Here is a 25,229-nt window from a genome sequence, read left to right as displayed (position 1 = left end):
CTGCTGCCACCACCACCAGCTGCTGCCACCACCACCACCACCACCACCACCACCACCACCACCACCACCACTGCCACCATTACCACCCACCACCACCACCACCACCACCAACCACCACCACCACCACCACCACCACCACCACCACCACTGCTGCTGCCACCACCACCACCACCACCACCACCACCACCACCACCACCACCACCACTGCTGCTGCCATCACACCTGCCACCACCACCACCACCACCACCACCACCACTGCTGCACCACCACCACCACCACCACGCTGCTGCCACCACCACCACCACCTGCTGCTGCCACCACCACCACTGCACCACTGCCACCACCACCACCACCACCACCACCACCACTGCCACCACTGCTGCCACCTGCTGCTGCTGCTGCTGCTGCTGCTACTACTGCCACTGCTACCACCACCATGATAATACCAATAACTACACTTACTACTACTACTACTACTACCACTACCACCACCATTATTACTGCTGCTGCTGCTGCTGCTGCTGCTTTACTACTACTACTACTACTACTACTACTACGAGAGAGAGAGAGAGAGAGAGAGAGAGAGAGAGAGAGAGATTTGATTTGATTTGATTTGATTTGATTTGATTTGACATTTAAGATAAGTACTATGTACAGATCTCAAAAGGCTGACAATACTATAGGTATCTGCCAGGCCCTTCACTATATGGTAGAATATATGTAGACAGCAGTGTTTACACTGAGAGAGAGAGAGAGAGAGAGAGAGAGAGAGAGAGAGAGAGAGAGAGAGAGACCTACTACTTTATTAGGTCTTCCTCCATCTTTCAATTTGTCAGAGCGCTCGTATTATATGTGGGTCAGGGACACACACACACACACACACACACACACACACACACACACACACACACACACACACACATGGGACAGTTACAATCACAATTATAATTCTCTCTCTCTCTCTCTCTCTCTCTCTCTCTCTCTCTCTCTCTCTCTCTCTCTCTCTCTCAAGTTTCCTCGTCATGCCAGCTTACAGTAATTCATTTTTTTTTTCTCTCCTTCCTGTGACCTGTTTTGCTATTTATTTCTTCTTACCTAGTTTCTCTAATTATTCCACCTCTCCCTCCTCTACTCATGACACTAAAAGACTTCCAGAGCGCACCGTATGTAGGCTACACTAGAGCAAAACTAGAACAAACTAATAAACCAAACACCATACGCTCTTTGTTTATATAATTATTACCACCATTATTAGCAAACTGGGTTTCTGTGACTCGCTACCATTACGCCCCCAGTGTTACCAGATCCACTTTGCACGCCTTGAGAATGTGCACACACCATGAGAGAGAGAGAGAGAGAGAGAGAGAGAGAGCCCACATGGGACAAGTAGCGTTCGTAGTGGTAGTGTCTTGATAGGGAGGCCTGCGGGGTGCCTACTAACCAACACAAAGAGCTTTCTCACATCCCTGGACCTACTTGGGCGTGTAGGAGCCTGCTGAGGCCACAGAACTGTACCACACACACACACACACACACACACACACACACAGAGAGAGAGAGAGTACTATTTAGCATGTGTGACTACAGGCTTTAGTGAGCATCTAATATCTTAGGTACTTATCGCTATTATCTCAGAGTTGACAGATGAGGCAAGCTCTCTCTCTCTCTCTCTCTCTCTCTCTCTCTCTCTCTCTCTCTCTCTCAAGGATGCAAGAGCAGTCACACCCAGGAAAGTCGTGAATCTGGACATTGTCCTTCTTTACGTAAAAGAAATACATCTAGAAAAAAAAAACTTTCTATCCTCCACATGCGAATATTACGCTCCGCTCGTTTAGTAGCTGACTCTCCCTTATTACATTGGATCATTATATTTCATTGATATGCATTCAATAGAGAGAAACTTGACACAAGAACGGTATTTCAACATTAATTAACATCTCATGGTATCGACCTATAGATTAGACAACAATGCTCATATCTTTTACTTTTTGTGGTATGTTTATTTTTTCCTCCCTCTTCATCAGTGCTCTAACCGGAACTCGAGAAAACATATATACACTGCTTTCAATTCTTTAAACCCAAGAAGACCTACATCTAAAATCAAGGCTTGGAGCGTTAGCAGTAACTTGCACCCACGACCTTGTCACCTAACACACGCTCCCGGCTGCCCTCAGGAGTCACGGCAGACATCTCCTTGGCGTCGTGTTGGCGTGTTCGTGGCACCAGCCTGGCGGTGCGCCTTGTCCACTCTGATACATGGTCTTTGCTTTGTTTATGTTTGTACTTCCTGCATTTTCAGAGCGACTTTCAAACTCTTACCGGAAAGGATGATATTTGAAAGTCTTCCCGGAATCGTGTCCAGTGTTGAATAAATATTGTTTCGTTTATAGCGTTGAAAAAAAAAAAAAAAAAAGTCATACTACCCCAAAAATTGTGTTAACGCATAATTACTGAGATTATTTTATCAGTCTACAGAAAAAATAAAAAAAGAAGACACCATTTAAAAAAAAAAAAAAAACAATTAGCAATGACGAATTTCAGAATGACAATACAGAATAAAAGAACATGACCTGTAGAAACAACAAATGGTAACAGGACAAGACCTACAAGAGCAACAACGCTTTAGGAAATTAAAGAATAAAAGTAAACACAAAAGAACAGAGAAAGTGAAATGTAAAAGGTCATGAGATACATATTATACAGCGCAACATAAGACCAAGACAAGGGTGACAGGCAGGGCATCACCATCACCACCACCATCACCGCACGTTCGACTTCGAGAGCACGTGACAGCATCAGGGTCTGCAGCGCGGCCTTGGCCCCGGCTGAGTCTCTTGGCGACAGGCTTCTCCATCACCACGTATACTAGAAACTGCTGCTAAGAGTGAGGCTTCTTTACACATAGCTAACTAAAGCTAACTAAGGGAGGGGGAGAGGAGTTGCATCACATCCCTGCTAAACCGCCCCCTTCTCCGTGAACGCTAGGATTGCTGGCTGGCTAGTTCCTGAGAGGTTATCAACTCTGCCTAATGCCTATATAACCACTATATAACCACTTTTCCTTTGTCCCTCCTGTCTCTTTAGTCTTCATCTTTATTTATTTTGCTTACAGTTCAGTCCTCTTCAGTTAATCAGGAAATATCTTTAATAATAAGTGGTAAATGTAGGTAGTGAATTTCAACCAAGCTTTATTTGCAGAAGGATAAATCAGTTACCTACACGTAAAGTTAAGTACCAACGGATACAATGAGAAAGATAATCTAAACGAGATAAAATTGAATATGCCAAAGAACTAACCATACAAACGCTCGCCTTATAAAATATATTAGTCGCCCTCTGAATTTCTTATGGTTGAGAGAAAACGCATCATCTGCTGTTCACTGAGGGATAACAAAAGAAATCTATACCCTACTCCTGTTTACTCATATACTCATTTATTACTCACATATTTAGCTTATCTATGAAATACTATGCTTGGCATGAGATTAATATTCTGAAGTGAAGAGAAATTGCTGCATACCAACATATTTTTATTTATTATTATTATTATTTTTATTATTATTATTATTATTATTATTATTATTATTATTATTATTATTATTATTATTATTACTATTATTATTTTGATTTATTTTTTTTAGTAATTAGTAATATATTTTTTTACCAGTGAATCTAACTTATCCTAACTCTTATCGAACTTGAAGTGTAGTTTAACCAACCCTATCTTTATCTTTCCCTTGATTGCATTATTTATCGATCTAATTTATCATAATTCCAACGAAACTTAAAAGAAAACGAACTTAAATTATCCCAAATTTATCTAAACAAACTGAATGTCTATCTGACCTAACCCCAAAACAGAATAATCTTTTTAATGACAAGCCGAAAATTGAGGTCTTGCCATGATAACACATACATTTCCTCGCTTATTTATTCATCATTCATCTATAATGGGAGCGTAGGTGAGACAGGGCAGCGAGACAGGGCAAGAGGCAAAAATGAAATTAGTTAATATTGTTGGCAGGGGGTGAGGGGGAAGAGCGCTGGAATATAAAGCTTTCGTGGGCGGATTTGCGTGGATGTTTTCAATTTTGTGTGGGATTATGCATTTTTCCATGACATAGGGGAGATCCGGTGGCAGATGATATTTTATTTTATTGAAGGGGAAGGGAGATGATTTGAGATATTATAGCAATGCAGAATGGAAATGTGAGAAAATAAAGGTGAAGACACATGTTAACCTATTATACCAATACCACCACCATCACCATCACTACTACTTCTGCTACAACAACAACAACAACAACAACTATAACTGCTTTTACTACTACTACTACTACTACTACTACTACTACTACTACTACTACTACTACTACTACTACTACTACTACTACTACTACTACTACTATTACTACTGCTGCTGCTGCTGCTGCTGCTGCTTTACGCAACATTTTCAGAATATCTTACTTAAGAAAGGTAAACAAACTTGAACAATAGGAGAGAACAAAGATATACGTGAGAGACATGAAATATTACAGTCTTGAATGGATGACAGCAATGCGCAGAGGATGATGATGATGAGTAAGAGTAAGGGCATAGAGAAAAATAATCAAGTAAGAAAATAATGAAATATGGAGGAAGAAAAGGGAAGAGCACTAGAGAGGGAAGGGAAGAGGGAAATGCATTTTTTTTTTTTTTTCGTCAAAAAGACCTCAAACAGTTCCCAAGCACACTTTGATTGCTTCCTTGGCCTAGAAATAGTTTGCGTTAGGGGTTCAAGAAACTGGATGAGTGTGCCAATAGCTGGTTTATGATGATGATGATGATTATGATAATGATGATGATGATGAGGAGGAGGAGGAGGAGGAGGAGGAGGAGGAAAAGAAGAAAAGTTCTTATGAATCATCTGTTACTACTATTCGAATATCTCCTCCTCCTCCTCCTTCTCCTCCTCCTCATCATCATCATCATCATCATCATCGTCATCATTATCATGTCCTTCTCCTCCTCCTCATCATCATCATCGTCATCATCATCGTCATCATTATCATGGCGAGTCACAAACATCAGCATTACTATAGATTGCTAACTAACATTATACTTATAAATAATTTGACGGTCATTGACATCTCTCTCTCTCTCTCTCTCTCTCTCTCTCTCTCTCTCTCTCTCTCTCTCTCTCTCATACACTATTATTATATATTCGCTTCACAGTATTTTCGCGTCACTGGCAAACTCTCTCTCTCTCTCTCTCTCTCTCTCTCTCTCTCTCTCTCTCTCTCTCTCTCGTGGTTGAGTCATGGGGTGGTTTGGTTGAGTCAGTTGTTCTCACCTTCACTTAAGTCACTAGTCACTACGTACTGGACATGACTAACACGTAAACATATAATAACTGATGAGTCTTTCGTTTTCGCCTCGTTTTCTTTGTTTCTGTTATGATTCTCTCTCTCTCTCTCTCTCTCTCTCTCTCTCTCTCTCTCTCTCTCTCTCTCTGTGTGTGTGTGTGTGTGTGTGTGTGTGTGTGTGTGTGTGTGTGTGTGTTTTTCGTTCTACTTTCTCTTTCGTTCTCCTCCCCTTCTTTGTTTCCTCTGTTACTGTGCTGATTTACAAGACGTGTTCTCTCTTGTTTGTCACTGTTTCTTATTTTCTTTTTATATTCTCGTGTTTCTTTTTCCTCCTAGGTCTCTTCAACATCCTTCCTGCGTTAATACATGACGGTTTTCCTTTTTTATCTTTTTATCTTTCTCGCTATGACCGTGGGTGGAAATATTTAAATATGAATGCAAGTTAACACGTACAGCTATGTACTGTCATTATTTTCATTATTTTTTTTATCTGATTACCATAGTTACTCAAGCAATGTCATTATTATCGTTATCATGATGCTATCATGATAATAATGACAACAAACATAGATACTTTGCTATATATCTAATTTCATCTATCAATATTGAACTAAAATATTCAGATGTAGTATGTAAAGATGATAATAACACTAATTAATAGATACATTTCATAAGATTTACTCTAAGTCATACAGGGACAGAATAGCTTATCAATGGTCCAGTATACTTTATCACTGCCTTCATTGACTTGTAATCAGCTCCAGTAATGTTTGGCTAAGTGAAACAAGGAGCCCTTTAGACGAAACTGAAGTGAATCCCGTACGGTTCATTCACAACAATGGTTTGCTGCTTCGTTTGCAGTTATAGCATTGACACCATGGTTTTCAGTCACACTCTCACTCACACACACACACACACACACACACACACAGGGGATTTTATAAGGTAAGCGAAAAAAAAAAAAATCTATGTAGGCACTTAAATAAATGAATGCTGGTGATCAAGGAGATACAACAATGATAACAGAGGAATAAGGAAGGAGAGAGAGGAAGAAAATGTGGAGGAATAAAAGACAGCAGTAATAAGAAAGAAAGAAGGTACAAGAAAGAAGGAAGGAAGGGAGGAAGGATGAAGAAATAGGAGAGGCTGATAACCTAACGAAAAAAAAAAAAGTAAAAGGAAAGGAAAGAATGAATAAATAAATAAATGGTCATTGATTTGACACAGAGAGAAATAAGCAAACAACGAAAATGAAATAATAAAGTATAAAAAAGGGGGGAAAATGAAAGAGACGTATAGAATAAGTAAAAGACAAGAAGGTTAAAATAGATGAAAAGATAGCATAAAACATACCACAATGAATGAAAGTCCTTGCCCAACAACCTCCTGTTTAAACTTGGGTTGTTAATAATGAGGACAGGAAGAGGAGGAAGATAACGAGTGAGTGAAGCTCGACTCTGCTTCATGAACAGTGAATCTTTTGTTTCATTGTTACTGAAAGATGAAAAAAGCCGTTACTACGTCGGAAAGCTACGAAACTTTCATTTTGATTTATTCTATCTTTTTTTTTTTTTAGTGATTATATTACTTGTCATGTCCCCTTTCACATATCAACTCACCTCCTCTTATCTTTTTCTCCATAATCTTCGTTGTACTTTCATTTTGGGGAGTCAGTCTTTCTGTATGCTTCTCTTCACCAGCCATAAATCATAAGGGCAAGTCCCATTTTATGTCATTTTCGTCTTTTCCCGCGCTGGTCGAGGGTGTGACGTCACTTGACACATGGCCGGTGGACCCTCCCAGTAACAGCCATGATTCATCCTCTACTGCGCCTCACAAACTAGTCCAAAACGGTCTTTTCGCTAGCGCAAATACCAACCAAATGGTGTATTTGTTTATTCTATGAATTTGTTTAATACCGAACCATAACAAACTGTTGAAATCACCGAGATAACAGATAACATGATGGGAATGCCGGTGCGGATAGAGTTGCCAGCAGGGGTCACTATTATAATACTTGAGTTGCAGTGAATAGAGTAAAGCAGTGATTTATAAGTAAAACTACTTTGTAAAATACTACGACTAAGAATTGGTTATGGAATGGACGAAAAAAGGCTCAACTATGAAGTGTTGATAAGTAGGAAATGGTAAAATAGCGAACGACGGTAGGCTATTAGGGCGGAGGAAGACATGGCGTGCTGCGGCCCTGCCTCTCCCAGTCAGTAGTCCAGTAAGAGGTGGCGAGGGAGGTGCTTCGGCTCGTTTTATACATATTATTTCAAAATGTCGTGGCAAAATTACGTTGACCAGCAGCTTATGGGCTCTGGACTTGTAGCAAAGGCGGTTATCGCAGGTCACGACGGCACATTATGGGCCAAAAGTAATAACATCGAAGTAAGTAGAAAAAATGAATTAGCACATTTTGCCGGCTGTGTGTGTGTGTGTGTGTGTGTGTGAGAGAGAGAGAGAGCGGGGCACAAAATGGCTTTATATGGCACTTTTCGTGTGCCTGTCAGTTGCGTTGAGCGTGGCATGGCGTGGGTTCCTTTGTTCCCGTAGCATGAGCTGAGGGAAGGATAAGAGTGAAAGTTTCCCTTCCCCGCTGACCCAAATATTATGACTGTGACCACCCGCTTCTGTCTGTCCATCTGTCTGTGACTGTGTCTATCTGTTTGTCTCCATGTAAAGTGCAGGGTGTGTTACTTATAAGGTCTACAAGTGAAGTGTGGTGAGTTAGGATGTAGGTTTCTGAAGTCTAAATATGCATTTATTTCACCAATTTGGTCCATTTTTCACATAACTAGTAATTCCCGTCACTACGTACGTGTGCACGTGTATGTGCTGCTAAGCCCCCTTTCTTTATATTCCGTATTGATTTTACAAGTTAAGGGGAGGCGGTGTGGTTGTGGCGGCGGCGGTGGTGGTGGTGGTGGTAGTGGTAGTAGTAGTAGTAGATGGCGGGGAGAGAAACTGGTTGCTGTCTGAAATGTCACATAGTATAGAGGACCAGTTATCGATGCCTAGCTTGTGTAACGTCTTGCCATACTTGGGACATCACCGGTGTTATTTCCCTTTCACGATATAATTCCCGTTGTAGCGCGGAGGTAACGAGTTCATCAATAGAGTTGTATTCTGCAGCTAACTGGGCGCGGTGCTAGATGGGTACCATGAACCGACTTGCTATATTCTAGTTATGATTAAGTTTTCAGGGTTTTCTGTTAGGGTGAGGACCTGCAGAGGCCTCTAGGGTTATCCAGATGGAGCAGCCCCTCCCCGGCCTTCACCAGACGCGGGGTGAAAGGTCTGGGTGTGATCCGCCGACATTGTGCTTAGCATGAGTCGGGTGGAGCAATATGAGACCTGAGTCACCTCCGTTAGGCACATGCCGCCCTTTATATGGCTCAAGACGGTTTTGTCCAGCAGCGTTAGTATGGGTATAGCGCACAGTTTTGCAGTGTGTGACTCGTGTTTGTTTGCATATAATCCCCGTCTGTTTCGTTTTCAGCCGTCTGTTGCCTCCGGGCGAAGTAAGATTATTTTTACCACGATTACTAGGGTAGAATCTCACTTTTAAGCTACATTTTGGCCCGTGTGAGTAATTTGAACTGGTCTCGCTTTGTATTTAGCCTTACACCAAGTAGTCTTTTTGCCCGCCAGTAAATAAGTGGACTCTTGGCTACACAGCCTCGCCTCACCGGTCATGCGTCGTCCAGCCAGCCAATGGGGGTGGGGGTAAATGTGCGTCAGCTTGGGGCTTGTCTGGCTATACTCGCTAGTATGTTGTATTACACGCGTTACATGTACACCTCGAATACAGGATTAGCTGATACGGGTTAGTTTTATATTACAACACCTATCGCATGTATCTAGTAGTTGTATATACCTGCCATTCTTTGTTACTTTGTTCACTTTGCCGGTCTGGGCAATGAAGTAGCTTGGCTTGGGTTACAGATGCTACTCTCAACCTTTTTTCTTATTAACCCTGGTGTCTGTTTGGTTGTGTGTGCGTGCTTGAAGAGGAAAAAATGCGGTAGATACTAATATAGACACGTTACTATACATCACGTAACTAGGTTTTTTTTTTTTTTTTAGGTGACTTGAAACAGTCGGGCAGGTTGTGTGTGTGTATGAAAGGCAGGACTGAGCCGTGTAGGTAGTGATCTCATTAGTTCCAGCCTGGATGTTACCTACTTGGCTTCCCAACCTCAGTTACTATGGTGAGGAAGGACAGGGAAATCCCACCATCACTCGCTAGCGCGCCGCCTCCACCCCAATCCCATAGCAAGGAGATAAATATACACTAACGGGATGATAGGCATGTGGTGTAACTAAAAATATCCAGTGTATGGGGAGAGAACGTTCATGAACAATATTTTACTGTAATACTAGATAGTCGGTTGTAGGATTTCCAGATTTCAGCATTTATATCGCCGGCTGATGTGCTTCGTTGTCGCTCCATACTGTATGCATTGAAAGTGGATTGAATGCCCCGCTTATCCTATTCAGTCAGCCGTAGTAGGAAAAGTAAATTGAGCTGGCAACAGTAATTTCACTGACATTGCCGGATTAATGGACGTGTAATTTAGGTAAAGTTCAGGGGTTAAGTGAATATTATAGCTTGTTGCTATTTGCAGGCGGTGAATAATCATTGTTAGTTCGTGTATTAATGTTCGTGAGGAAGGTTGTGAAGTTGTCAAAATACTTAATTGCAGGGGTAATTATATGTACGTGCGTGATATAATTGACCACCGTACATTAATAATTGAATATTCATTGTATTACATTGACCATCAATTACTTCACTGTACTTCCTCGAGTCTGTAAACTTGTACATTAGATAATAATTGAGGATTCATCGTATTACAATGTACAACTACAAATAGTCCCATTAAAAGCCTTGGATTTAAATACGTGTAAGTATAAATGCAGAAAAAAATTTGGATATCTACTCTTTAAATGTTCTCACTGTAATTGGGGTGTGGAAGTTCTGATTCACCTGACATGGATTTGAAACTGCTCTGATTCTTCGTGGGTTGATGAGTTAGGGCTTGAATGTGAAAATACTAGAGTGAAATATATCAGGTTTTCTTGCACGTTTGAAGCCAGTTTTGAAAATGGAGTATGGCTGGCTGATTCCAAATTTGCTTTTAGAGTTCAATTTCAAAGACTATATGAAGTGAATAAGTAGAGAGAGAGAGAGAGAGATTGATTGATTGATTGATTGATTGATTGGTCATCAGCCATCACACGAGCCTCCCCAGAGGAATTATTCAAACCACAGCGTTAGTATTGATCAGGGCCTATCCATTTCTAGTATTATCATTGACCTACAAACTAGTACACCCACCCATGCTTTCTGCCTCACCCATGCCACACACCCGGCGCTTCCGAACCAGTCAGTCCTACGGAGAAAGTTCCCTCATAACATGACCTAACTTTCTGAAATGATGTTGATTGTCCGTTTTAGAGTATTGGCTCTTGTTCGAAAGTGGTATAGTATTAGAATCACTTTTTGTTAATGAATCTGTGTGTGTGTGTGTGTCTGTCTGTCTGTCTGTCTGTCTGTCTGTCTCTGTCTGTCTGTCTGTCTGTGTCTGTGTCTGTCTGTCTGTCAGTCAGGGAAAGGTAGCTAGAAGTGAAGGAATAAGTTGCAGTGTTTGTAGTACGTAAGAATCTGGAATTGATAACCTGAACATTATCAACTATGTTTACACTAGTTTCAGTAAATATTCTTCCTTTCCTCCCCAGTGAACACCCGCTCCCCTCCCCATGTACAGGGAGAAGGATCGAGAAAGATTCAACGTTTCAGATAAGCTGGGTTATGTTATCAAGATTATGTGCTGCCTAAACATTCGCACATGATAGATTTTAAAGAACCATGTTTGAAAATTATAAAGATTGTCATTAAATGAATATTTTTGCTGTATTTTCCATGTAATCATTTCCAGTTTCACATTACGTTTGAGTGAATGAAGTGGAAAAACAAGCTTAATAATAGCGTAACCTGCTGTGCTACATATGGAAAGGCCTATATCCAAGTGTATGTAGATAATTAGCGTGTGATAGTAGGGCCGTGACAGGCTACAAATATCCTCCCATTGTGACCCCTTCATTCAGCGGCATTGACACACTAAACAAAGACATGGCGAGTGGGTGATGGGTATGAGAGAGAGGTAGCTGAGGAAGGCACGAAAGAGATTGGAGGAGTGAAGATGGATACATCCATGAGGTCAATGGATGCCGTAAAGGGAGTAAGGAATGTTGGTGTCTCAGGAATTTGGGATGTCTTGGTGTCTGCCGTTTGTCTTGTTATTGGCGAGTTATTTTGTGGTTCGTGCTTGTAATGCTCAGATTTCTGCCAGGCGATGGTGGGACGACGTTATTTCACTTCTGACTTAATAGTATGGAAGGATTGTTTATTATTTGCTGGTGTTGCGTGGATGACTAGTGTAGGGTTTATATTAGAGGTCTGAGTGTTCAGTTCTGTATCCAAGCATGAAGTACGGGCAGAATAAGGTATCTCTTGTATAACTGTGTGTGTGTGTGTGTGTGTTCAGTACGCTTGGTATAATGGGTATAATGCAGATGTTGAATAGATGGTACGTTGTTTCAGACGATATAATTGACTATATTTTATGAATTGTGTACCATTTGATGATGCATGACTAACCAAATTTTCTCTCGTCTTTCCAGCCCACTCGGGAAGAACTAGTAAAACTGTCAAGTAGTTTTGCAGATCAGGGTAATCTTGCCATGAGTGGCGTCCATATAGGCGGTGAAAAGTTCTTCTACCTCTCTGGCACTGACAAAGTAAGTCCCTTCAGCTGCTGCCTCTCAACAAAAGCCTTGCCAAGGCAGACTGAGAAGTGAGCGCTTGTTCCTTGGTCTGCTTAGCCTGGTGTTGTAATGTGCAGTCAGTGTATTAGTAACGCTGATTGTACCTAGCTTAAAATTCCTTTCATTTGTGTAACTTTTTTTTTTATTACATGGTGTTTATAAGTGAATTTCAGTGATAATGATAATTTCCTTTTATTTAATTACACAGGCAGACTTTATTGAGCCAACGCTTTTATTACTTGTTACTATCACCATCCCAGACAGCCATTTCTATATCGTGACATTTAGTGTTGTAAGTGAGTGAGGTGTAGGGAAAGGCTGCAGGAGGGTGGAGTGGGGTGGGGGTAATGAGGGAGTCTGTAGAAGGGTGTGGGGACGCCAGGAGAGTAACAGGAAGACCTCGATTTATGTTGTTACTGTCATTTCATCCTGTTTTCTGCAGTGATTGTGATCCCAGGCTGGGCTGTCAGGTTTTGTGGTTATGGTTAGGAATGGTGAGGTGAGTTAGTGTGTTGGCAGCAGTGACTACATGCTGGGAGGAGACGCAGAGTATGTATGTAGTCACTGATATATTAGGTAAGTAGTTTCTAGAAAGCAGCTACATTTAAAGCTTGTTTTTTCTTTTTTTTAATATTTTTTATTGTTCCTTTTTTGAGAAATACCAAGAGAACTGATTTAAAGTGAATTAATGAAGGATAATCGCGGTAAATTAAAGTTGAGCTGTAGCGGGGAGAGGTGTAATTAAGTAGTTTTTAAAAGAATTGATGCATTACAGTTAAAGGAAAGAAAGTGTCTGACGTGTAGGGAAATAACGTAGCCAGTGGTTGATGGGAGTACATATTGAGCAATGAAGGGGGAAGAAAAAAAATCGTTTGTTTTTTCCCCTCTAGTGTGTTGATGACAAGTCGCTGAGTGGGAGGTGGGAGGAGGGAGGTAGGTCTTGTTTACTGGAGTGGACTTTAAATATGCGCAGGCACTCCATGCTCCTGACAAATATGGTTAGAATACCAGATTCAGTCAAGGGAACTTACTGTATTGGAAAGGAACGGTGGTGCTAGTGACATACAGGCGAGATACTTTTTGGTGGTGTGGGAAAACTTGTGTAAATAGGGAAGTTGAATACATTTTTGTGAAGGTAGGTTAGTTGTGCTGAGGGAGATTAGTTTGGGTCTTTAAATGATTATAGAGGACATCAGGATTGGTTAGTTAATACAAGTTTGAATCTCTCTCTCTCTCTCTCTCTCTCTCTCTCTCTCTCTCTCTCTCTCTCTCTCTCTCTCTCTCTCTCTCTCTCTCTGATGGATGAACTATTGTACTGGGAGACAGGACAAAGCTGCTGTGTTGGTGAATGGGTGTGGCTTCTGTTGTAGCGTTGGTAATTAGGTGCTACTGGTGTTAGGTGGGTTATGGTAGAACTAAATGTATGGTAGCATTATGAACCCAAGTTGTGTATTAAAATGTAGGATTATTAACCATATCCCCCTCCCCTCCCCCTTCCTCTCCAGGTTATCCGATGCAAGAAGGGCAAGTCCGGAATGCACTCAATGAAGACCTTGCAAACAATATTGGTAGCAGTATTTGAGGAGCCCATCCAACACCCCCAGGTGGCTAACGTCGTAGAGTCTCTAGGGGACTACCTAATCTCCATGTCTTACTGAGGTCAGTCCCTCCCCTGTGTGTCGCTCTCATGCTCCTGCCGGTGTAACTCGAGTGTCGGATCTGAGTCCTAATGTCTTATGGCTTGTTTATTTTTTGGCTAAACTATTTAAGATGATTTTTTTTATATATCCTGAATTATATAAGGATGGATATGGTGTTGGTATGTTAAGTGTTATGAGTTCTGACAGTACTGCCACATGTTTGAGAGGTAACCTAAGAATGTGTATGATGTGTCCTCAGTCTATATGAAATGTCACCATCAGTGTGTAGGGAGGATTGTGTTGCTTGCTTCATTGTTACACGTAGAATAATGGAACTGTTATTGATTGATGTGGCTGCCATCTCAGTGCAGGAAAACAAAAAAAATGGTTTAAAGTGAGGTGACTTAAGTGCATTAGAAAATAAGATAGAGGAAAGTATGGGAAGTAAAGTCGGTTCTAACTGCAAATGGAAGACTTAAGTATCTTAGAATAAAGCCATGAAGTGGTCAAGAGCACTGTACAATCACGTCGCACACGCACACATCTTTCTGGCAATTATAACTCAAATAAGGCGAGGGAAAAGCTGCCACCTTCAGCCAGCACTTTTTGGAGCGCTGGCTGACACGGTTCAAGGTTTCTCTGCTCGCTTGATTAGGTTGCTGAAAAATGCATGTGCTTGTGTGATGTGTAAAGAGTGGATGGAGGTGGGTGGCCTTTCTCCTCCACCACCAGTGCCCTTGACTTACTGATGATGAGTGTACAGGTGTAGGACTCACACCTGTCGCCATTTCTTTGCAGTGATGGCAGAGCTCCTGAATATCACAGTATCTTCACTTTGAAGTTTGTGGCAGTGGATGACATGTGATATACCAGTGTTGACCAATGGAGTTATGAGTGACTGTTATGAACCATACATGTTCCATCATAACTCTTAACTCTGTCTGAACAAAAAAGCAGCAAACTGAAAAAAATAAATAATGTGGAAGCCCTTTGTTTTTGGTTAATAACAGATGTTGTTTGGGAGCGGCTTTGACAGTGTTGATGTGTTGAATCGACATCAAGGGTTCTCAAGTGATATACTTTTCGCGTTTGAACACTTTTGTATAATAAAATTTTTCCATGAACAATTTATTATTGAAGCTTTCTTATGAATTAACTTGCACTCTTTGTAAGTGATGATTTTGCATCTAATAGAGAAGTGGCTAGCCTGTGTGCATCTGAGCATTTAGTGGGGGAGGGATGATCTGCTGCTTCCTGTCCTGCCACCCTCCTCCTTCCTCGTCTTCCTGCTGTGTTTCCTCCTTCCTCCTCCTACCTCTTCGTTCCCTCCCTCCCTCCCTCCCACTCCCCTCTGCCTACTCTCACTCTGCTCTCCCCTCTCCAACACTTGTGTGAGTGTCTAGTCTCTGCTAGCCACTGATCCTGTGTTGAACTGTATAACTGAATTTGTTCCTTAGAGGAAGAAAGGTTTCTACAGGTATAACATCACTCAATGGGAACGATTAAATGGAATATGCATTCCTTATTTTCAAGTGGTATCTTTTATGTTGATATCCAACGAACTATATTTTCTTTTAAGGAAACTTACTCTAGCCTGTATCTGAATATTGGGTCCTAATATCTTACTGTGCATTTGCTCAGTCTTTTATTTGTTTATGCCATTTATTGCTATTGATTTGAAGGGGGATATTAAAGAATCTCAAATTTAATTTCTTGAAAATGGGGGATTGAAGTCATCATTCAGTGAGACTAGCGATTATGAACCTGAAGTAATAAAAAGTTAAATGTGGTCATCCTATTAATAATGTTCAAAATATACATCTGGTTCAGAATTGCTGGTTTGATCATTTATAACTTAAGGGCAAGCACAGTGCTGGCCCTTCATGGTCAGTGCTGATGCTTTAAGAGGCACAAAATTGGACCACATGTGCCAAGGCTTGGTGTTCTGCCGCGCTGGTAGTTACTGCTGGCGTTCAGTATTGTACAGCTTCCATTGCCCCCAATAAACACTACTTAATAACAACCCTTTGATTTGTTGCCGTGTGGCCTTCCCCACGTCCTGAAACATGGTGTGTGGCTTGGTGTCCCAGGGCTGTTTTGACTCCCATAAACCAGCACTGACTCGCACGACCTACATTCCTGACTCGTGGTGTTTGCGTTACATGAAGCAGCACGGGTGGAGGTGTACGCTGTGCTGCTTGATACGGGTTTGTCTTCAGGAATTTCTCAGACTAGACTAAGCTAACAGTGAAGTACGTCTTTTGTCCCATGTGTAGCAGTTCAAGTCTATTTCATTGCCTATACAGTGAGAGTACACTCGTGTATCCCCCATCATATATACTATACAAGTGCATTTTCCCACATCTAATAATTATAACGTATCATACCACACTAGTATAATGGCCCTTGCCATAGTTACCAATACAAGTTATTTTCCTTTCTCTACCACTACCAGTATATTCTATTCTCCCCAGTGATCATCCAACACAATTTTCTCCTACTCCCAAAATCACACACCACCCAAGTCTGCCAGTGTTGGTATAAACTAAAATATAAACACTACTCGCCCCTTGGATTGTTAACCACTACAGTATACTCCCCACCACCATCTACCTGCCACTTCCTTCATCGTGTAGGGTGTTGCTTTGCCTTCTAACCCTTACATACTTAATTTACCACAGCCTGAAAAGTATTGACCCTTGATCATGGAATGCCCTTACTTTGACATTATTTCAGCACTAGTTAGGTCTTGCATGATCTGGAAAGAAAATAGAAGTATAGGATACACAGAAAACACTTGGAGGAGTTTGAGGAAGAGAACCAGTCCATCTAGTAGTTTATTTTCATGTGGCTTACAAGTTAATAAAAATCTGCAAATAAAGTTGTTAAAAAAATACATAGCACAATTGTTTCGGCGCGATGAAACGGAAGGCTCTGTCTGGGAAGCTTGGATTGTACACAAGCACGTTGTGTGTGTGTGTATATGTGTGTGTGTGTGGTGGGCGGCTTTGTTTGAATGTGCAGGAGGCTGGAGAAAGCGTGAGCTGGCATGACAAGAAGTACTGAGTGGGTGACTGACTGGATTGCCGCCACCACAGCAATCCCAGATGAACCTGATAATGACCAAAAAATAAACAAATAAAAGAAAATAAATTAAGTGAATAAAATAAAGAAAAAAAAAAATAAATAAAAAGGAAAAAATAAAATTTTAAAAAATCCAGCCTTGACTTACTTTTTATATTTATATATGTATCTTTTTTTGGTAAATGTTGATTGTGGCGCATATCCGTGTTAACCTAGATGAATTAGAAGCTTGTGATTTCACCTTAGTGTGTTAATTAATGACTACACAAGGATAGCTGTCAGAGACTAAAAAATCCTGTACACTGCTGTTGGTTATTTATTTTAAAGCACGTATCTGCAAGTAATGAAAAATATATCCAGGGAACATCAACAATCATGTTCCTGAGGAATCTTTTTGATAATTTTGCCAGTATAAGCGAGATACCGAGCCACTTACACGGGAGCAAGGTAGGGACGTCTGGCTACAGCTTCACAACACTGCCTGAGATCCTTGAGTTGTAGAAAAAGAATCTGATTAATAATGAAGGCATATATGCGAAGGGATGAAGGTTTGACCAGTCCATCTGGCAAGTCAGGCTTCATATGGAAGGGGCAACACCATTTACACAGCAGCCACTAGGAAATTTATGGAATATATAATATATACGTATATACATGTTATCAATTTATATGTAAACCCTCAGAAGCATAAAAGAAAACAAAAATAAACCTGGGATGGGAGGGAGTGTAGTAAGTTTATGCATGTACGAGTAGTAAGTATTTACAAATCATCATATTGTACATAACCAGATATTATTAGGAATTTAACCCTCCGTAAGACAAGCATTTTTACAACTCTTAAATATTCATCAAGCTTATTATACACAGCAACTCACGATCTATCTTTATATATGTTGAGTGGGGTCCACCAAGTACAGTGAGTGATGTGACACCATTATTGGCTCTGTCACTCGCCACTCGTCACGCATCGGTGGTCACGCCTAAATGACTTGATATGAGGCTCAACTACTGTCTACACTTGGAGGCCTCGGGGTGGAGGGCTGCAAGTGTTACCACCGGTTTAGACTGAAAGGCTGGAGGGAGCAAGTAAGTTATGGTAAAGCTGAACTTGGAAAATTTTGTAGTTTTGTGCCATCTTGGACTTGGAACATGGATGGTTTAGTTAAAGATGTCGGTGGCTGTCTATAGATGTGTGGGTTAGTGCAGTGACCGAGGGTACAAAGGCCTCAATAATTATGAAATCTTTGGACTCGAGCCACTGACCTCTTCCAAAGTTGTAATTTAAATGTCAACATGTGTCGAGGCCACATCTTTACCACTTTTTACTGAGTTCAGATAAATTTCTAAGCAGTAAAGTAAAGGATCAAATCTTGAAGGAAGGTAACAGTTCTTAGTTCCTGTCCAGTGAAGGCTTAATTGATTTTTCGGACGGTTTGTAATGAATAAAGTGTACCATTGATTTGATTACAGTAGTGTACGGAGGGTGTCTCAAGAACGCTCTTCGTGAATCCTCTTCATCAGTCAAGTCAGACACCATCTTTGCTTCACGGAAACTTATACAATCATTAAAATCGTCCCGGAAATCAATATGGTGTACTTTCCACAATTAATCTAAGAGGAATGTGGTTTTGCAGACAATTGGCCACACGAAGGGCTTGGTTGCTTATTCACAGGTCTACACAGCTCAGGCGAGTTTGGTCATCTACGTGTAGGTGGCCATGTTAGTAAGGCGGGTGAAAGGTGATGCACGCAGAGGTAAGGTGACCCTGGTTGTAAGGCAAGTGAGTGCAGGCCTTGTAGTGATGCAGGCAGAGGTAAGGTGACCCTGATTCTTTGGGGGCAAGGATGCTGTGATATAAAAGGCATGTATGTCACAAAGGAACACAGCCTCCAGATAAGACTTGCTGATAAGCACAAGTATCTCTGGTTTATCTGGTTCCCTAAAGTTAGTTAAAAATGGACGTTTGACACTTTATTTTCTTTAACTCCATCTACTTTGTTTTCTCCTGTATCATAATCAAGCAGCTCTGACTTATCTGCTGGAAAAACTCGATATTAAATTCTCACCAGCTTTTGAATAATTAACTTTTCCATACAGTTGAGAGGAGCGCTTCACTCTGTCCCAGTTCAGCATCCCATTCAGTAGCAATAGCCGGGACTATGACCGATATAGGGCCTCATCCCACGCCATTGTGACGCCACTGATGGCCTCTCGCAAAGCGTCTGGTAACTAAGTGCATCACCTGCTTCCATTTGTAAACGTCCATTGCAGCCATTCACTAACGGAATAGTCGTCACATGGCAGCTCGCAGGCAGGGGAACACGAGCACATCCATCACAGTGTTACTTGAGCCGTGACCAAACTCTCCCAGCCTCCGCTAGACCCGTGATAGCAGCTACACTTACTTACCTTATAGTTCTTTATAGTTTCTGGGAACATGACTCACGCATCATGACCACTAGTTTATCTGCTGTATTTCTCAATAATCTCTCCGGTGTTGCACGTTGTCTTACCTCTTACTCTTTGGTTACTTAACATTAACTGCAGATATTTACTTCTCTGACTCTGTAGGGCCACGGCTTGTTACCTGACGAGTTACGACCAGACACCAGGACCCTCAGCATCAGGTGGAGGGTTCATAAAGGGACGTTACTTAAATGTTAATATAAAAAGCTGCATTGAGGGACGAACTAGTCATACGGAAGGATCTAATTCAGGGGTATTATTATAACAAACGACCAATCTCTCGTGCAACGGCGGGAAAATATTACCGTTTGAGTAATTTGTATGTTAATCTTCACTTCCGGATGTAACGACCACTGCCCGACGAATTACATTATAGCAGGCAATGGAAGCCGCGTGTAGTATTCTCTCTCTCTCTCTCTCTCTCTCTCTCTCCCAAGTGTCACATAACTGCGAGAAATGTGGCGTCACGACGTTATGGAGAAGACGAGACAAACATCACATTCATTCTGATTCTGACCCACATCATCCCACCGCCAACACCACCGCCATCACTCCCCTTCTCTCACCTTCACAACACTGCTACCTATACACTAATAATGCGCTGATGAAGCCCTCGAGTCTGCAATAACAGCTGAGAGGTTTCCTAACGCCCTTGGCCCAGACCAGAGAGAGGCGGCGGCGGCGACGGCGGGGCGGAGCTGGTGGGGTGAGGGGGTGCTATAGTGGCGGGTAAAAGAGCGGTCGGTTTGTCTCGTCAAGGTCACTCACTCTCCCCAACACATCACTCCGTTCCTCACCGCTGCCTCAAACACCCACGCTGATTTCAAAGTCACGCCGGTGCATTACTTGTTTTTTTTTTTTTTTTTTTTTTAAGCAGTACAAGGTCGCGAGCTGCCTGCCTTCACGTCGCCCTCATTCACCGCCGCTAAAACGATATACCGTGCCGCCCTCCTAACCGCAGTCCACCACGCGAGTCAGCCCTCTATATCGGTGCCTGTCTGTATGTCGGTCAATGCGGGCTGGTAATGAAGTGCAAGGTAACTTTCCACGTTCTCCAACCCACCCAAGCTCTCTGTGGCTGAATGGCGTGTCTGGCTGGTTGGCTGGCTGGGTAGATGGCGTTCGTGTGGCTTGGGTTCAGTGGTGGCTTAACTCTATACTTTGTTGTCGAAGGAGTATTGTTTCCGACGCCAGAATCCGCGGAAGATGTTAAACCTGAACTTGGATCCTTCGCTGCCGTCTGCAAAGAGAGAAAAAGGAGAAATGTTAAAAGGTATCGCAATGTTTGTACTGGGTGTGTGTTGACTTGTGAAAGATTAGGTAAGGAAGAGTACTGAAGGAAAGAATGAATGTGGGTTAGTGCTTTCTATTCTTAGCTAAATAGCACTGCAACACACACACACACACACACACACACTCTCTCTCTCTCTCACATTTATCCATAACCTATATATTTCTTATATATCTGATTCTAGCTGTCATATCTTCTCTCTCTCTCTCTCTCTCTCTCTCTCTCTCTCTCTCTCTCTCTCTCTCTTTAAATTTAGCCGTGGAAGGGAAGAGTCAAGAAGGGAAGGGAGGTGCGGTGAACTTATTAGGCTTGAGATGAAGGGTTCTGTTGGTAATGTGGAACAGCTGGCGAGGTGAAATATGTCTCTCTCTCTCTCTCTCTCTCTCTCTCTCTCTCTCTCTCTCGCACTATATTTACCTCTACACTGCACCAACTTTCCTTTACACTCCCTCCATCCCTCCCTCCTATTCCTTTACTCCCCTGCCCGCTTCGCCCGCTTCCCTGACCTCAAACTGACACCCTTATGACGGAGAGCAGGTGGCGGCGTTCTGACAGCCACGCGGGGGAGGGACAAAGAGAGCCAGTCAGTCAGTTAACTCAGTCAGTCAGTCGGTTGAGTTGGGTCTGTTTCGCGGGGTTGAGTCACTACGCTCCGTTAAGTTTGGCTGGGGTCTGCTTGAGTTAAATCGGTCAACTACTGTAGTTCATTGAAGCGGTAGAAAAAGGTATAAATAAAGAAGGAAGTGTTGGTTTGACTTGCTGGCTTGCTCACACACACACACACACACACACACACACAGGAATGGAGACAGGCAGCCAGACACTGAGATTATAGCTAGCGGCCAGCCAGTAGAGCGCACACACACACACACACACACACACACACACACACACACTCAAAGGGAAACGGTGACCTCAGACTTACGAACGAACGAGAATATCTATAGAAGCCTTATACAAACCCTTATTCCTCCTCCTCCTTCTCTTCTCCATCCTGACATCCGAGGACAAAGCGCTCAGAGAAAGGAGCAGGAAGCAGCCACGAGGAGGAGAAGGAGAAGGAGGACGATGACGAGGAGGAGGAGGAGGAAAGGAGAAAGTTACAAAGAAAGAGAAGTGAATTATGAAGGAGGAACTGAGAGGAAAGTTAAGGAAGGCTGAGAGAGGGAGGAAAGAGTGGAGATGAGTATGAATCAATGAGAGAGAGAGAGAGAGAGAGAGAGAGAGAGAGAGAGAGAGAGAGAGAGAAAACATATCGGCGTCTATGGAGCAGAGATGAAAGTTAAAGAAATGAAAAAGGAAGAGTGGAGAAGAGGAGGAGGAGGAGGAAGAGGAGGAAAGTAACAGATGGCGCCCCCTGGAGGTAGTTTCTTGCCGTACCTCAACGCCTCCTCCTCCTCCTCCTCGCACCACCTGACACAAATATTTCAGCCAACCCTTTCCCCTCCTCCCTTTCTCTAATTTTTCCCTTTCTCCCAACTGTCGCTTGAGAGAGAGAGAGAGAGAGAGAGAGAGAGAGAGAGAGAGAGTAAAGGTTCTTCCCCTCTTTCTTTACTGCACCGGTAGAGAGAGAGAGAGAGAGAGAGAGAGAGAGAGAGAGAGAGAGAGAGAGAGAGTGTGTTCAGGAGAGGAGAGCTAGTGGATGGGGATGGAGAGAAAGAGGGGGGTTGGGGGAAGACTGCAGTATAAACGCTAGCAGGAGGATTCGGCCGACTCTCTCTCTCTCTCTCTCTGTCGCGTTCAATAGCCATACCACCACCACCACCACCACCAACGTATCTACCACAACTGAGTAAGTCGAACAAAGAGAACGCTGAAATGAACGAACGCTGCGTGCTGTCTGTCGGCGTTCCTAGTTCATTCACGGCACGTTCACAATTGCTTATTTATATCAATGGGTCGTTAGCGGAGGTGGTTACACTTGCCTAGTTTACATTATTTGACGTCAGAATCTTGGCAAGGCTCCCCCTCCTCTCTCTCTCTCTTTCTAAATCCTGACGAACTGCACTATAGGAAAAAGGAAAGGAGAGAATGGGGAATAGAAGGGAAAAAAAGGAGATAAACTGGTACGAAAAGAAGATAGAGAGGAAGGGGGAAAGGAGATGCAATAGAAGGACGATATTAAATGGATAGAAAAAACAACGATAATAAAGAGAGGATAGGTAGTGACGGGATATTGAACGCGAATGGGAACACACACAGAGAGAGAGAGAGAGAGAGAGAGAGAGAGAGAGAGAGAGAGAGAGAGAGAGAGAGAGAGAGAGAGAGAGAGAGAGAGAGAGAGAGAGAGAGAGAGAGAGAGAGAGAGAAAGGGGAACAAAGAGGAAAAAAGAAAGTGAAGAAAAGGATGGAAAACAGGAGAGAGAAGAGGAAAAGAAAGTTTAGGTGAGGGAGGGACGGAATTGGAGAGATGAAAGGAGGTTAGAAAGAAGTAAGGAAGGAAAAGAGGTGAGAGAAGAAAGGAAACAAAGAAGAGGAGTTGGTGTGAGGAGGAAGGTGAGGTGTGAAAAGAGTAACGAGCGGAGAGAGAGAGAGAGAGAGAGAGAGAGAGAGAGAGAGAGAGAGAGAGAGAGAGAGAGAAAGAGTATACCACAGCCAGCTAGAAAGAGGAAGAGTAGATGAGGGAGGGAGCAGGAGGACGTTTTAGCCAAATCAGTCTGACTTGTTTAATTCATTTCACCACCATCACCACTGTCATCACCATCGCCATCACCACCACTGTCATTACCATCACCATCACCGCCATCGCCATCACCACCACTGTCATCACCATCGCCATCACCGCCATCGCCATCATCACCACTGTCATCACCATCGCCATCACCACCACTGTCATTACCATCGCCATCACCACCACTGTCATTACCATCGCCATCACCACCATTGCCATCACCATCACCGCCATCGCCATCACCACCACTGTCATTACCATCACCATCACCATCGCCATCACCACCATCACCATCATCATCACCACCACTACTGTCATCACCATCGCCATCACCACCATCACAACAACAAATATTTTCTAAAGCAGCGATACAGAAGACACACACACACACACACACACACACACACACACACACACACACACACACACAGTAATATAACTACAATAACACTAAATATTGAACACAAACATGAATTAATACAAAAAAATAATAAAAACAGGTATTCCTTCTTTACTACTACTACTACTACTACTACTACTACTACTACTACTACTACCACCACCACTACTACTATTCTGAATACAGTGATAGAAGGACTCAACCCACACAAGGAAGGGAATTTGGGCTAAGTAATCTTCCCCCCCCTCCTCCTCCTTCATCTTTAGCCTCCATCTCCCCTTCCACCTCTTCCCTCACTTAGATTTCCAACTCCTTGTCTCCACTCCTCTTAACCCAACTTTACTATATCCGCCTCTCTCTCTCTCTCTCTTTCGCAGGTGCACTCTACACCTGCTACATGACCACCCCCCAACTCTCCCTCCCAAATCCATGACTCATCCTTATGCCTCGTACCGCCTTATTTTGAAAGCTCAGACTAAATAAACAGATAAATATACAGGTCACTGCTTATATCTAAAAGTAAGATGAATATGAAAGGATTCCTCTCTCTCTCTCTCTCTCTCTCTGTGCCTATCTTAAGGGTGCTCGAGAGTAAACAGTCTACGTGGTGTTGTTTGCTCAGCCGTACGAGAGAGAGAGAGAGAGAGAGAGAGAGAGAGAGAGAGAGAGAGAGAGAGAGAGAGAGAGAGAGAGAGAGAGAGAGAGAGAGAGAGAGAGAGAGAGAGAGAGAGAGAGAGTAAATATTTCCCTTCCTCGTAGAAACAAGACACAAAACAGCAATACACAACTATGAAAAAAAAGCGAGGGGGAAAACACTCTCATAATGAATTTCCAGAAAGTTACGTGAATGGGAGAAAGACGAAGCAAGGAAAAAATAAACTCGAAGCGAAAGAGTGAGTGAAGTGAAGAGAGAGAGAGAGAGAGAGAGAGAGAGAGAGAGAGAGAGAGAGAGAGAGAGAGAGAGAGAAGAGGAAGTGGGTGTGCAGAGGGAGCAGGGGTGACAGACCAACAAACACGTGGACAAGGGTGGCGCCAAGAGCAAACCCCCGCAAGCTATTTTGAACGGGAAAGTGCTAGTTTTTGCCCTGCACGCATAGCTCTCTCCGATGGTGGTGGCGGCGGCGGCGGTGACGTCTGACGGTGGGCGAGAGAGGAACGCGTGATTCACCGCCCGTGGGAGTGACTCGAGGCCAACAAGGGGGCGACAACTCCCCAAATAACAAGTCAACAAAACAAGAGGTGAACTGTGCGGAATGTCTGTAGGTAAAGGAGGCATTAAAGTAACTGAACCTTATAATGAGTCAGTGGGTATGAGAGACGCTGAACTAATAGAACTGTCTCAAGATGATGAACAAGGAATATGGACGTTAACTGCACAGAATGTTAGTAAATACAGATATATGATACTGTTACAAAAAAACAACTTATGAATGAACGTGGATATAAGCAAGAACTAGATTGCTTAAACATGCGAAAACAAGCAAAAAAACAGCA

At 42.6% G+C, this 25,229-nt stretch overlaps 2 protein-coding genes across 3 annotated transcripts in view; one reads left to right on the top strand and one right to left on the bottom strand.

Moving 5' to 3' along the window:
• Positions 1 to 7,557: 7,557 nt before the first annotated feature.
• LOC123513325 (profilin-like) lies at positions 7,558 to 15,842 on the top strand. 2 transcript variants are annotated; one of them, XM_045270440.1, is made up of 4 exons: positions 7,559 to 7,739; positions 12,039 to 12,155; positions 13,688 to 13,841; positions 14,621 to 15,842. In XM_045270440.1, exons 1-3 carry the CDS (start codon positions 7,629 to 7,631, stop codon positions 13,838 to 13,840), a joined length of 381 nt encoding a protein of 126 aa, XP_045126375.1. In that variant the 5' UTR covers positions 7,559 to 7,628; the 3' UTR covers position 13,841; positions 14,621 to 15,842. The 2 variants fall into 2 exon arrangements, with proteins under 2 accessions (XP_045126376.1, XP_045126375.1); XM_045270441.1 differs by having other exon boundaries at positions 7,558 to 7,739; positions 13,688 to 15,842.
• An 804-nt stretch (positions 15,843 to 16,646) lies between these two features.
• The window catches only part of LOC123513326 (protein PRRC2A-like), a 137,400-nt gene continuing 128,817 nt past the window's right edge, over positions 16,647 to 25,229 (bottom strand). The window contains 1 exon segment of the mRNA XM_045270442.1: positions 16,647 to 20,613. Within this exon segment, the coding sequence (XP_045126377.1) occupies positions 20,528 to 20,613 (86 nt within the window). The 3' untranslated portion in view covers positions 16,647 to 20,527.

Source organism: Portunus trituberculatus, chromosome 35 (assembly GCF_017591435.1).
Source record: "Portunus trituberculatus isolate SZX2019 chromosome 35, ASM1759143v1, whole genome shotgun sequence".
Taxonomy (NCBI): domain Eukaryota; kingdom Metazoa; phylum Arthropoda; class Malacostraca; order Decapoda; family Portunidae; genus Portunus; species Portunus trituberculatus.
This window is presented reverse-complemented; position numbering and strand designations above follow the sequence as displayed.

Excerpts from the sequence above, each read along its gene's own strand:
- LOC123513325 (XM_045270441.1), top strand. The coding sequence starts at position 7,629 with ATGTCGTGGCAAAATTACGTTGACCAGCAGCTTATGGGCTCTGGACTT. Across the intron at positions 7,740-12,038 it reads CCAAAAGTAATAACATCGAA|CCCACTCGGGAAGAACTAGT; the intron begins GTAAGTAGAAAA and ends TCGTCTTTCCAG. Across the intron at positions 12,156-13,687 it reads ACCTCTCTGGCACTGACAAA|GTTATCCGATGCAAGAAGGG; the intron begins GTAAGTCCCTTC and ends CTTCCTCTCCAG.